The 13,717-nt window shown below is 37.5% G+C and overlaps 1 protein-coding gene across 3 annotated transcripts in view; it reads right to left on the minus strand.

Moving 5' to 3' along the window:
• Nucleotides 1–4,704: 4,704 nt before the first annotated feature.
• The window catches only part of MKX (mohawk homeobox), a 68,145-nt gene continuing 59,132 nt past the window's right edge, over nucleotides 4,705–13,717 (minus strand). For all 3 annotated transcript variants that reach the window (XM_060659093.3, XM_060659094.3, XM_060659092.3), the window contains exons 6-7: nucleotides 6,863–6,896; nucleotides 4,705–6,757 (exon numbers count right to left, since the gene is read on the minus strand). In XM_060659093.3, coding sequence (XP_060515076.1) covers nucleotides 6,571–6,757; nucleotides 6,863–6,896 — 221 coding nt within the window. In that variant the 3' untranslated portion in view covers nucleotides 4,705–6,570. The remainder of the gene's footprint in view (nucleotides 6,758–6,862; nucleotides 6,897–13,717) is intronic.

The following is a 13,717-nucleotide window of genomic DNA, read 5'->3' on the forward strand; positions in this document are numbered from 1 at the left end:
GTTCCAGCACCATTTTCTAAATTTTATCTTTTCTTTCAAAAATTCTTCTTGAAATTTACCATTTTATCTTCTTCATTTTATTGCCTTTGTTACTTTGTTAAATATAAGTTGTATATAGTTTTGTGGGCCCATTTCTGGGTTCTGTATTCTGTTTCATCATTTAATTTGTACATTTTTTCACCCATACCATGCTGCCTTGATTACTGTTTAAGTAATCTAATTAAGTAAGTGATTTAATTTAAGTAAGCTAATTACTATTAGCTTTATAGTAGATCTTAAAGTCTGGTAATGTCAGTCCTCCACCTTTGCTGTTCTTTAATGTTATATTGGCTATTCTGGGTCTTTTGCCTCTCCATATAAACTTTATAGTCATTTTGTTGATATCCACAATATAACTTGCTGGGATTTTGAGTGGGATTACATTGAATCTATAGATCAAGCGGGGAAGAACTTACATCTCAGCAGTATTGAGTCTTTCCATCTATTAACATGGACTATCTCTCCATTTATTTAGTTCTTATTTAATTTCATTAATCAGTTTTGTCATTTTCTTCATATGGTTCTTGTACATTATTTTGTTAGGCTTATAAATAAAGATTTCGTTTTGACAGGGGTGCCTAGATCATTTTTTTATGCCAAAATAAATTGCCAATGGATATAAGGTTTAAACATACAAAAGTAAACCATAATACTAACAGCAGAAAAGATGGATGAATTTTTGTATGATCTTGGAACTAAGTGTGAGGTACTATGATTGCAAGTGCTTTATATATAATAGCTAATTTAATCCTCACAACTCTACTAAGTAATCATTTTTATGGTCCGTATGTTACAGATAAGGAAACAGAGGCTAGATAGGTTAAGTGTCTTGTCCAAGATTATAGAACTAGTAAGCAGAAGAGATAAGATTTGAATATCAGAAGTCTAGCTCCAGAGTTTGTGTTTGGAATACTACACTGCTTCTCTGGTAACCAAATATATGCAGTGCCCTCCTACACATCCTATGTATATGCACAGATGATATTTAAGTTTCTGAATTTAAAAACATTACGCAAAGTAAAAAATATTTATAAAAAGCAATCTTGGAAAATATACACTATATATTATAGACAAGGTACTGAATTTTTAAATATGCAAATAATGTACAAATCACTAACAAATGGATGACAAAAAGGAAGGAAAAAGAAGCCAACAAAAATAGAAAGACATGAATAAGCTGTTCATTGAAAACAAATACCAATGGCCAGTAAGCTTATATGCGCCATTCATCTTGAAAAAGTACCAGTTAAAACAATGATAAAATATCACTTTTGTCTACCACACTGTCAAGTATTGAAAAGTTTAATAAAAGTCAAGGTTTTGAACAAGTTGAGGAAAAACAGACACATCCTACTGTCAAAAGTGTAAACTGGTAGAAGTTTGACATGGTGATTTGGCAGCATCCATCAAAAAAATTAATGTAACTATCATTTGACCCATTAATTACACTTCTAAGTATTTATTCCACAGATGGAATGAGTGGCTGAAGATACATATGCACCAGAATGTTTGCTGCATCAGTATTTATAACAGTGGTGTTGAAGTATAGTCTATATGATGATGACAATTCACCAGTTGTTGGTTATTAGTCTGTGAGGAGATAAGGGATCGGAATATACATCAACTAAGAGTACTGTGAGTTCAGGTGACATTTTTTTTCATAGAAGTTTTTCTTGCAGTATGTTGGTTTATATTTGGGGTAAGCTCCTTATCTCAGTGTGAAATAGCACTTTGAATAGCACTAGTTTATAATAACTAAAAAATGGAAATAACCCAAAAGTCCACCCAGGAGGTATTTGCTAAGCAAATTATATTAGATACAAAATAAAATTCTACACATTCATTTAAAATAATGAACTCTACACACACACACACACACACACCCACACACGATGGAATGGAAAAAAATATTGCAGAACAATATGAATATAGTAAGAAGTGCAAGATGAAAAAGTACAAGTTTGTGTATGCATCGAGTTTCCGAAAATACACACAAGACATTGTTAACCATGGTTATCTTTGGGGTGTGGGATTGGGGTCATGGGGAGATAGGGTATGGAGTTTTTTATCTTATGCCCTTCTACACTGCTTACATGTTTCTACAACTAGCATAAGTTACATTTGTACTTTTTCAAAACATGATTTCAAATTTTAAATTTTATTTAAAAGTTGTGAATATAAGTCAGAATGAGACTCACTGCAGATCAAATTCCAGAAACTGGCTTTGGGCTGCAGTTTGTTTCAGAAGACTTACTGAGGCAATCTTTGCATGAATTTCCACGGAGTCATCTGTGTAAAGATGTAAAAAGCACATCAGCTTGTTTGTCCAAACTCAGAAATTGGTTTTTCTCACCTTAAAAAAAAAAGAGTTTATTATGGGCAATGCATACACTTCTCAAACCAAATTTTTAGTCCATTTCTAAGATGTGTCTGAATAGTAAGGATTCTGTCCCTGCAGTGTGACAATCGTTCACCTTATTCTGACCATAATTGTTATAAAGAAGTATAGGGACCAGAAGACTGTTCAGGAAGGCCCAAAGATGGTATACCACAGTATGAATTGGACAAAATCTGGGGGTCCTACATGCTTCATGGACGCCACAGTTTATACTGCCAAACCTTACGGGATATTAGGCCTTTCTGAGTCATCTGGAACACATTAATAATCATTACCAGTTGTACAGTACATGCAGTTTGCAAAGTGCTTTTATATCCCCTGTCTTACTTAATCCTCACAACAGATCTTTGGAGTAGGTAAATTTCATAGATCAAATCTTATAGATGCAAACACTGGGTATACAAGGCTTATGCTTATTCCCCAAAGTCACTAAGCAGCGAAGAGGCAAAGCCAGGTTATGCCAGTCCAAGTTCTTACCACCACCCCACACTGCTTTCCAAGGCATGGCCGACCTAAGCTGCCCCAGACAGAAGAGTCTGGGAGGCTTGCTTATTCTCTGTGTTTATTTGCATGATGTTATGCTGTTGAGCTGGAGGAGTTTAAAAGCAGACCATGGCTGTTGCCACTGTTTGTTAAACACTGCTACTTGGAGCAAGCAGAGAACACAGACCGCAGCTTGAGTTCTTAGTCATCTTGAAGAAGATCAGGCAGGATGAATACAGGGAAAAGCAATTCTAGTTGATATGGACGAAGGAAGCTCTCGCACATGCTGTTTTCTATTGGTATGTCTGTTCTTTCCTACCTTTGTTCTACTTTGTGCTTTTCTCCATGAAGTTCAAAGTAATGATAATAAAACGATCTTTCTTGAAGGTGTTCCCAACTCTGATCCCAACTATTAGTACTTCAAATGTTTATTTATATTTTTCAGGGAAAGAGTGCATGTACATGTTGGGGGAGGGGCAGAGGAAGAAGGAGAGACAGAGAGTCCCAAGAAGGCTCCATGTTCTCAGCACAGAGCCTCGCGCGGGGCTTGATCTCACGAACCATGAGATCATGACCTGAGCCGAAGCCAAGAGTGGGATGCTTAGGCGATTGAATCACCCAGGAACCCCAACTATTATTACCTCACAGCAGTCTTTCGTGTCAGATAGCTTTCCTTTCCCAAGGCTCTTCACTAAACTATCCTTTTCTCATATTCCATGCGTATTTCTACTTGCATTCAAACCTTATATAGAGGAATTATAATTACATGATAACACTTTCCATTTATTAAGCACCTTTTAATACCAGGCACTGTGGTAGGCACTTTATATATCCTATATGATCTCTAAACCTTGTAGCAAATCAAGGTATGACTCATTCTTCTCACTTTGCAGATGAAGAAACCCAAGCCCAGAAGTGACTGAATCTGGATCTTATAGTAGCGAGTGGGAAGAGCTGAGATTCAAACATAGATCTGTCTAGCTTCAAAGTCAAGATTGTCTCCAGTACATACATAGCACATGGTAATAATGCCTATTGTCATAGCTACTGAAAGAAGGTATTTAGTGAAAATGTTCATTTTGAAGTTATGTATTTTAACAGCATCATACTCTCTTTTCCTCGGCTCTTAAAAGGTGGGTTGGTGGTCTAAGGTGATGAAAGTCAAACCTAATACAAATGCAGTACTCCCATATCATATCCCTTACCAACCTGAAGAGAGTTACAACATATAATGGACCCTTCTGTTCTTTCTCCACCTGGTCAACTCTCAAAGGAAAACAAAATTCATATGATCATTGAGGTCTAGAAATTAACTTTTATTTTCAATCTGTCAAGAACTCCTGGCAGTTATTAATTTTATTAAAATGATTACATATGGCAAAACAAAGAATAGAGGTAATTCTATTTCTCTACAACATAAATTATGAGTTAGATTCTTAGCTGCTGGCTCAGCATTGTTCAGGATTCTTTTAAAGGATTTGGGAGGGGAGACTTTAATTTCCAGAAAATGTTAAAGCAGCAAGAGAAAAAATAAATTAAAAGTAATTGCAAATGGAGATATTGCCAAGGATGTCCTAATTATAAAATCTTCTTGATGTGTTTATAGGCCAGATTCCAAGCTTTGGTATTAAAAGAAAAAATCATGTGAAAGCTCTCCTATATTGGCTTGTCATCCATATTTTATATCATAGAGCAAATCTGCTGATTCTTTTTAAAAAGGTGGCAAAAGTGAATTATGACTAATTCAAACAAAAAACAACCAGCATCCATTCATCTAACTGAAATATGTCAAAACAAAATCAATTTTATTAAAATATTTAATACCAGAATAACTTATAATAGTATGAAAAAGAGTGAAGTACTTGTCCTTAGTTTTCTCTGACATGATCACATTTTGACAAATTAATTTATAAAGATTCCAAAGTTTTTATCATGGATCCGTAACTACTTAAGGATGTAAACCAAAAGAACTCATACTTCATCCGATCATACAGTCATAACTTAACATATCTTGCTTTGCACTTACTGTTACTGCAAACAGCAATTTAGAAAACAAAGTAAAAATATATATATACAAAATATTTTTATATCAAATTATCTTCATTACACTAAATAAACCCAATCCCCAAATGCTATGTTACATGAAAAAGTGTCCTACAATTTATATCAAGAATGATATTGTCCATGTATCAACTAGAGCAGCCTTTGGTTTTAAAAGCGTTTTGCAAAATAAGGAAAAATATCACCACACGGCTGCACTATTGGCTCTCATTCACACTCACAAAAATGCTTTCCAGTTAAAAAAAAATTACAAAACAGATTACATACCCAGAAAAAACATCCCACCATAAAAGAGTCAAATCCTTTTTTACTTCTCTGTAGCACATATACTCTGTTATATTTGGCATCTCTGGTGTTTATTCAAGTTTCAAGTCTCCCCAAGCTGATTAGAATATTATTGTTTGATTGAAACCTATATTCTTCTTTCTTGATATTGATTATTCTCACTCAGTGATAGTCTAATTTAGAAACGAAATGTTCTTTCTTTTAATGCATGATTTCACTTAATTTTTACTTAAATGTCCTACTTGGCAAATTCAAAGACTGTCAATGTTTTGTTTTCCATATGTTTTAAATTTAAAAATCAATTTTATGTCTGTATATGTATATTCACATAGAGATACATTTCTTTCATTGTCTTGTTCTCGTTGCAATATAAATTGTCCATCAGCAATTATAATTTGAAATGAACCAAATAAAAGGTTTTCAGCCATTCCATATGAAAAAGTTTCCATCACAAAAAGCACTGACCTCTAATGCAAACAGGATTATGTGTTAAAACTAAACTACAGGTTTAGTTCTGCACGGGAAAATTCTGAGTAACTTACGTAATAAAATTTTAAAACACTTATGCAAAACTTAAGAAAGAGAAATCCAAATTACTTCTAAAGGGCACTGTGGTGTTTCCCAGCAGTGCTTGGAAAAAGTTTTCCAGATCACAATGGATTCACTGGGATTCTTCTTAAATAAACATATTACGTGATTGCCGCTCCTTTCATTTTGGACCTTTGTAGTGTGTCAGATAGGCAGGCAAGATACATGCATGAAATTCTCACTGTCACTCTGAAAAGCATGCTGAACAATTTTAAATACTGCAGCAGTTTTTTGTTTTTTTAAAGGAACATCTCATTTGGGCTGTGTAGATTTCCAAGTTTTAACATGTGAATTACTGAAAACATTTTGAGGGCTTTCAGCAGTTCTGGTTTCTGTCCTGAAATGGTTAGGCCCATCTGGAAGGACACACACGGACTAACAAGCATTGTGGCGTTGTCATTTGAGGCACAGCAGCTCTGCTGTGCCCACGTTGTTGCTTATTTTGGGGGGAAGCAAGGCACTTACTGTAATGGCAATGCAGACACTTTATGCATAGTTTGAGTAACATAAAATAAGTTACTACTTTTGATTAAAGTGAGGTTTTTATAATTTATATGTCTCTTATAGTAGCAACTAAATGATATATTTAGGATAATTAAAAACAAGAAGAGGTTTGAGAGGGAGTCATTTTCACTTTTGCTTCGGCTCTTAAGATGAGGGTTGATGGGAAAACACTGACACGAAGAGCAGCCGTAGGTCTGAAAAGTGACAAACCCTTAAAATGGCTGAACCAGTGGCACTTTGACCGTCTTTACTTCTGCTATATGTGATGACTTCTGGATGATGCAGCTGGTTGTTCCCTGCAGTGTGTCTTTGCCCTGTGCAAGATTGGTTAAGGCCATCGCTGCATTAATCTCCTTCCAGTATGTATCGTCCTTGCTTGGTCCCTTCCTATTGGCTGCACTGGATTTAAGCAAAAAAGAAAGAAAATGATCAAACTCATTGCAGCATACACAGAAAATGCCATCAGCGAAACGCATAAATGGCAAATAAAAACATATTTCTCACCTGTCACCCTTATTGGATCCATTTTCCAGAGCGTCTGTAAAGACAAGCAAAAATTCAATTACTTTTCTTTTTTTCTTTCTTTTTTAACCTCAGGAGCTGCATCATTAATTTACCGGCATAGAGATTCATCAGGAAATCTGGTTGAAATTAATTAATTTTTTTTACAAAGAAAAAGTAGTTTAGATTAAGATACAAAAGAAATCTCTTTGCAAAGAAGCAGGATGAGAACAGGTAATAAAGAATTAAAAATAGCTTTCATAAGTAAACAAAAATCTGATGTTAATGTATGCTGAAAAATTGGGCCTTTTCATGAGGAGGAAGACAGCACAGGGACAGGAACACTAGCTCTTCCTGGGCCAGGTTCTGGTCTCACTCCCTCACTCACCCGCTGTCTACCTTTGGATAGACTATGATGCCCCCACAGTCTGGGATGCAGTTTCCTCAACTATAAAATAAGGGAGTTCCTAGAAGATCTTTAGAGTGCCTCTGTGATTTCATGGGACTCAAACCTTCATCTCAGAAAAAGGACTGGCAAATAGTTCCCTCTGACTAGCTAGCCAGAGTGACAGATTCAACACTGGCAGCAGCACTGGACTTCTGGCATGTTAGAGTAAACAGACATCAGTCTTCAAGCTGCAAAGGAAACCCTCTTACTGTAGGAAATGAGCATTAGGGTGTGAGCTTTGCTTATGCACTCTCTCTATTGGTGTAGATTCCCTCCCTCTCTCAGGCACTAATGTCTACCAATGCAAACATCGTTATCAAGAAGGACGAAATGGCCTCTTGATCTTGATTAAATCTCCCTACGTAGCTCTCAGGCTAAAAGAATATGGTATTGGGAACACAAAAAATAGACATGCTGGAGGGAAAGATGTTCAGAAGGTAAAGAGGGTCCTCTAGCATGGCATGGGAAGTGGGGACAAAAGAGTAGAATTGAAACTCCCCATCAGCCTATGAGTCTCCAAAACTAGGTTAAGTCACCACCACCACCATCATCATCAACAACAATAGCTACAGAATGAGGCACTTTGCCCCACACAGGAAACATGAAAAACACAATGTGTGCTCAAGGCCTTCTTCTGTTTCTATGGCCTTTGGAAAGCTGTCTTTTGCTGCCTGCAGTCCTCTCCCTTTGTTTTACCTCCCCCAGCTCAAAAGGTATTTTTTTTTTTTTTCTCTGCAATGCTCAAGGCTAGTTGGGTCAGACAGCATAATTTCCAGATTTGGGCTCTAAGAGAGTCATGGGACTTGAGAATAAGAGCATCAACATAATCATAATACAGTGTGACCAGGATAAAATTCGCCAAGGAAGATATGGTCAACAGAAAATGATTAAATGTCCATGGAGATGAGGCAGCTGAACTCCTATGTCCTTTAGGAAGGAAAAAGAATTGGGAAAGCCTGTTAGTGCATCCTGAGTCAGGCCTCAGGTCGCTGTGAGCTCTTTTGCATAACCCTTGCTAGAGACCCAGGAAGTTAAAAAAGAAAGAAGGCAAGTAAACAAAACAAAAACATAAATGACAAGGTTGTTATGAAGAATAAATGAGATGTTATGTGTCTGGCCCCAAACAGAACAACAAACATTAGTCTCTTTCTTTGATCTTTCACTTATCCTTTGGGGAAATAGCTGGGTCTGTGAGCAGATGGGTGGTCACCATCTGGATCTACTGGTCCCTACTAGGTTGCCCTGGATGGTTAGCTATATTTCTGCTGCTTTTGAGATTTTGAATTATAAAATTACTTATGTAATTGGAGGCAAAGAATGACAAGTTTTAATTCATGGAACTCCAATAATCTTAGTTTACAGGTCACTTTCTATGTGCTAGGCACTATTCTAAACACTTTGTGTCTTAGCTTATTTAGTATTAGTGACTTTCTATGTGCACAGTATGTCTCTGTTATGTCCGCTAAGTCATTCTTTGTTTCATACTATTATCTGTAAATCTTTACTCAGGAATGACAGAGACAAGGCACTACTAAAACAGAGAACAAGTCAAGGCCTTTGTTTAGGAGGAGGGAAGCCAGCAACATTGGATATTTTACAGAGGAAAAAAAAAAGATCTAGGCCTTTGCTCAATTTTGCCCACAAATTGCAACAATTCTGTTGCCAAAGTGAAGCAATAGGTTATGGAGATATTTATTCAATGGAAAGACTTGGCAAAAGCAGAATAAGTTCCATGAAGCTTAAATAACATTAGGGAAATAACAAAACATAATTTAGAAAAGACCATGTAACTGATGCTCTGGCTTACAAACAAAGCAGTCTCACAGATTCAAAGGGGACCAGAGTCAGATTCCCTACCTGAATGGTCAACCCGAGAGTGATTGCTGCATAGATGACAAGAAGGAAGCCTGGGGCTATCAAATATGTATGTAATGGGTTACAGAACCCAGAAATGCCCTAAATGAGTGGAGGAGCCTGCACGTGAAAGGGGAACATGTAATTCACTGTTAAGGTCCATGGATAGCTTGCATTTAACACGAAGAGTGAACTCGTATGTCCTGCAGCCCCATTTATGGCTGGATACTGCTGGCACTCCCTGGGGCTGCCTCCCTGAACTCATTCCACTGAGAAACAAGTTTACTACAGCCAACTGTGAAATTATAAAACTCTGCTTACTCTTGGGGTGTATGTGTTTTACAGTTTGGTGCCTATGAAAATACCTTTGAAGTGTAAAACATAGATTCCAATGCCTGTTTGGGTATTCTTAATTAGTTTCACAAATTTCAACAATATGCTCGCCTGTATTCAAAAGAACGCATCCTGTATTTTATTTCTCAGGCAGATGGGTATGTTTAATGTCATTAGGTATGGATTTAGGTTTTTCCCCATCAACAGTAGAAAAGTCTTCATTAAAAAGTAATGAACAGAAGAAAACATTTTGCTTTTCTATCAATAGCAATGCTAAAGCAGTGTGTAACAAAACTCAATGTCAAACATTTCAAACCAACAAGAAAGAGGTGACCGCTACTTTTTTTTTTTTTTTTTTTTTGGAGGGGGAGGAGTCTCTGTGTCCAGGGTGCTTTTGGTTTAAACATAAATTGGTATTAGGAGGACATGCTTTTCCTGTTGCTGTTATTGGTGAGTTGCCTGCTGTCACTAGGATGTTATGCATCCAAGAGCCACCTCCTTCAGAGCTGGGTGTTCTAGTTCCCAGAAGAACCAGCAACAGGAAGATAGCAAACAGGGGTCCTTTTACTCTGAAACATTTGTGCTTTTGTAGGAAAGCTTTTGTAGGACAATCAAGATCTGGTAGTTTGGGGAGACTGTTTTTCTATTCCTCATGTGGAGATGAAATCTGGGGAGATACCCCAGCTATTTTAGAGAACTGATATCATTTGAGGGGAACTCAGAAAATTTACAATCCACTCGTTATATTCAATAACTGTATTAAATGTGAAGATGTTTTTTTCTTATGCTAGCTCTTATCTGATTCAAGTATTTTGTGTCTTTTCAGCCAATAGTTAAGAGCAGTGGGTCTACTGACCCATCACCAGGGCTCAGGGGGCTCATGCCACTTCTGTCACTACAGACAGGTGGTCTCACAGGCTCGCCTCCAGCAGTGGCATCGAGGAACAATCTGACAGGAGAAGGATTCTGTAATGCTGCTGAAAAGAGAGAAATCTGAAGTCTGAGCCAGAGCAGACGTTTCACTGCTGTTAATTAACATGCACAGACTTAGGGTCTGACTGCCCCACATTCAGCTCAGCTGTATCTCTCACTCTGCAAGTAGCTTGGCTCGGCCTCTCCAAAGTCTGGGCTAAAACGCCTTTTTAGATTGCAAGGTTCCAAAAATCAGCTACGCTGTCAATTACCATAAAAGCAACTGGTTGGCAGGAACAACTTATTGAACCAGCCAAAAGAGCGTGTTTTAAGACCAAAAAAGAAAAGGAAAGAAAAAAAGAGGTGCGTAGTTAGGAAAATCTTGGATGCCGTAAAACCCAAACCATGTTAAAACTTAAAGTGGGGCTATCCTCAGTTTGGACATGTGTTTCCTTATAAAGTTACGTAGAGAAACAATTATATTGAAAACCACTTCTATTGCAATTCGAGATGTGTAAGCACCGAGCTCTGTGGGCAAAGTGTCCACTCAATTTTGATAAGTACAATTTAGAAACGTATTAGTTCTGATATATATTCCTGAAGTAAAGAGTTATAGTCATAAAAAGAGACAAAAATATGGCCAAGTCTGTTTCTCTGAGATTTTTTTTCCAAATGTAATCAATAAGCCCTAAAGTTAGGAATGTTTCAAAAATTCTGCAAATGTGAAGTAGTAACTCACACCACTGAAGTGTAAATAAAGAATATAAGGATTTAAAAAAATAAATAATCTAAAAATCATGCTTTATGTATTTCCCTAACTTAAAATGGAGACAGTCAGAGCTCCAGATGCTTGACAACTGTGTTCTTTCACACTGTGTCCGTTTTGGGGCTATTACTGCGAATAGCAGGTGTGGACAGCCAGGGTTTGATGTGTTTCTGATCTTGGACGTCCTGAGAGCCCCAGGGACGCCAGATCAGTTTCTGGAGTGATTTACATACTTGGAACAACTGAAGTAAAGAACGCGACCCTGGCGAACTGGGCAGACGGAAGACCTCTCTGAAGATTACAAACTACCGATGGCTCAAAATCTGCAGGACCTTACACCAAATGGACGGAGCGATCCTTGGGGCTCCCTGCTCCCACTTTCCATGGTCTCTATCTCTACTTCCCCCACATACTACTAGATCCAGGCAGGGCCACACACACACCTACAGATTGGTTCCACTGTGACTCTATGCTTCTTTGCTTTTAAAATTAGCATTGATGGGGAGCCTGGGTGGTTCGGTCGGTTGAGCATCCGACTTCAGCTTAGGTCATGATCTCGCAGTTGGTGAGTCCCAGCCCCGCGTCGGGCTCTGTGCTGTCACCTGGGAGCCTGCAGCCTGCTTCGGATTCTGTGTGTGTCTCTCTCTCTGCCCCTCCCTTGCTTACACTCTCTCTCTCTCAAAAATAAAACATTAAAATTTTTTTAAAATTAGCATATGCTGTTTTTCTCTAATAAGAAAGGAACACAGGTTCACTGCAGAAAATCTGGGGAAAAATATACAAGAGAGAAAAAAAGGAAATTTAGGGATAATGAATATAATATTTGTATATATGGCTTTCCAAGCAAGTTTATATACGTTTTTAAAAATGGGGTCATTCCGTACATGTTTGCTTTTTTTCACTGAACTTCTACTTTTGTCTTACACTTTGTTAATAAATAAGGTAATAATCTGCTATTTGGCTTTCCCTGATGTGGCAATGGTTTTTGTCTGTGAAATAGAAACAGATTGAAAGAATTCAAAATCCAGCTTCATCCAGTTTAAACTTGAATATTGACAGACCCCGATGTTACATGAAGGGGTTATCTTTAAAATAAAGTAAACAATTACTAACATTGATTGAATGCTTATTCAGATGCCAGGCACTATGCCAGGAGCTCTAAACCATTATCTGCTGAAATGCTTACAATAACTTTGTGGAAGAACATCATGGCCCTTATTTACAAATGACACTGTAGCTTAGAGGGGTCCAGAAACTTACAAAGGACTCAGTTTGGCTGTGGGGGTGGTGAGTCTCAGCTCTACATCAGTTGACTCTGAAAGTCATGGTTTTTTTTTAACTCTTGCATTCAATTATTTGAGTGCTCTCTGTTGATAAAGCCACCTTCAAAGACCACAGCAAGATTTAATGCACTGTTTACATGGAAAGCCTGTGGAATGACAACCTATTAAAAATCTATTGGAGCGCCTGGGTGGCTCAGTCAGTTAGACGTCTGACTCTTGACTTCAGCTCAGGTCATGATCTCATGGTTTGTGAACTCTAGCCCTGCATTGGGCCCTGTGCTGGCAGTGTGGAGCCTGCTTGGGATTCTCTCTCTCTCTTTCTCTCTGTCCCTCTCCCACTTGTTCTCTCTCTCTCTCTCTCTCTCTCTCTCAAAATAAGTAAAAATAAGCTTTAAAAATCTATTAAGCACATTTTCTGTTCTTTTTGTTAGTATTTTAGTTAGTATTTTTGTTAACAATTTGTTAACTATTTGTTAACAAATAGTATTAACTATTTGTTAGTATTTTTGTTAGTATTTGCACAGAGGTGCAAAAAGAGACTTTTTTCCTGCCTATAATGTCATCTGTAACATAAAAAAAATCTGTCCAAATCACAGAGTAGGGACTCTAAGCTCTCTTGAGCTCTTCCCCATGCTTTAATTAGAGTGACATTTTAATAGATGTGATAACCTTATAACCACTCTTCTCTTGCCCAGAGTGAATTACTGCTAAATAACTCCTAGACAGCTGTGGCTGCATCACTTTTAGAGGAAATTTCTGTGGTTAGCCATTCTTTGGGGGTAGTTGGAGCTTCTGAATGAGTAATGATAAATCATTCCAAGTGATGTCTGCCCCAATAGGAAGGGAAAAAAAATACCCAACAACCTGTAACACTTATCTTTTGATGACTAACTGCTTCTTCCAGTTCTACCACAACCAAAAGTGAGTTCTACTTGAACACTTCAGCATGACAGGACAAGATTGTAACTGAACTTGGGGAGGTACCACGGACATTGCTCATTGAGTTTTGAGAGCCTTGAGGTGGGGGAGTTTTGAAAGCTTTCTGAATAGTGAGAATTATAAAATGAAACCCACCCCATCTTCATGGGTAGAGTTAGTATTTTTTTTCCCCTTTTGCAATATGCTAGCTAAATTATTTATCCTGAGGCCTTAAAGAATGAGTGGCTTCCAAAATCATTTCAGAGTTTGAAGAAAAATCTTTTCCAAAAATTAAGCCAGTGTTTCCTCCAGCCATGACTTCTACCATCTGGCCCGAGATTCTT

Source organism: Panthera onca, chromosome B4 (assembly GCF_046562875.1).
Source record: "Panthera onca isolate mPanOnc1 chromosome B4, mPanOnc1 haplotype 2, whole genome shotgun sequence".
NCBI classification, from domain to species: Eukaryota; Metazoa; Chordata; class Mammalia; order Carnivora; family Felidae; genus Panthera; species Panthera onca.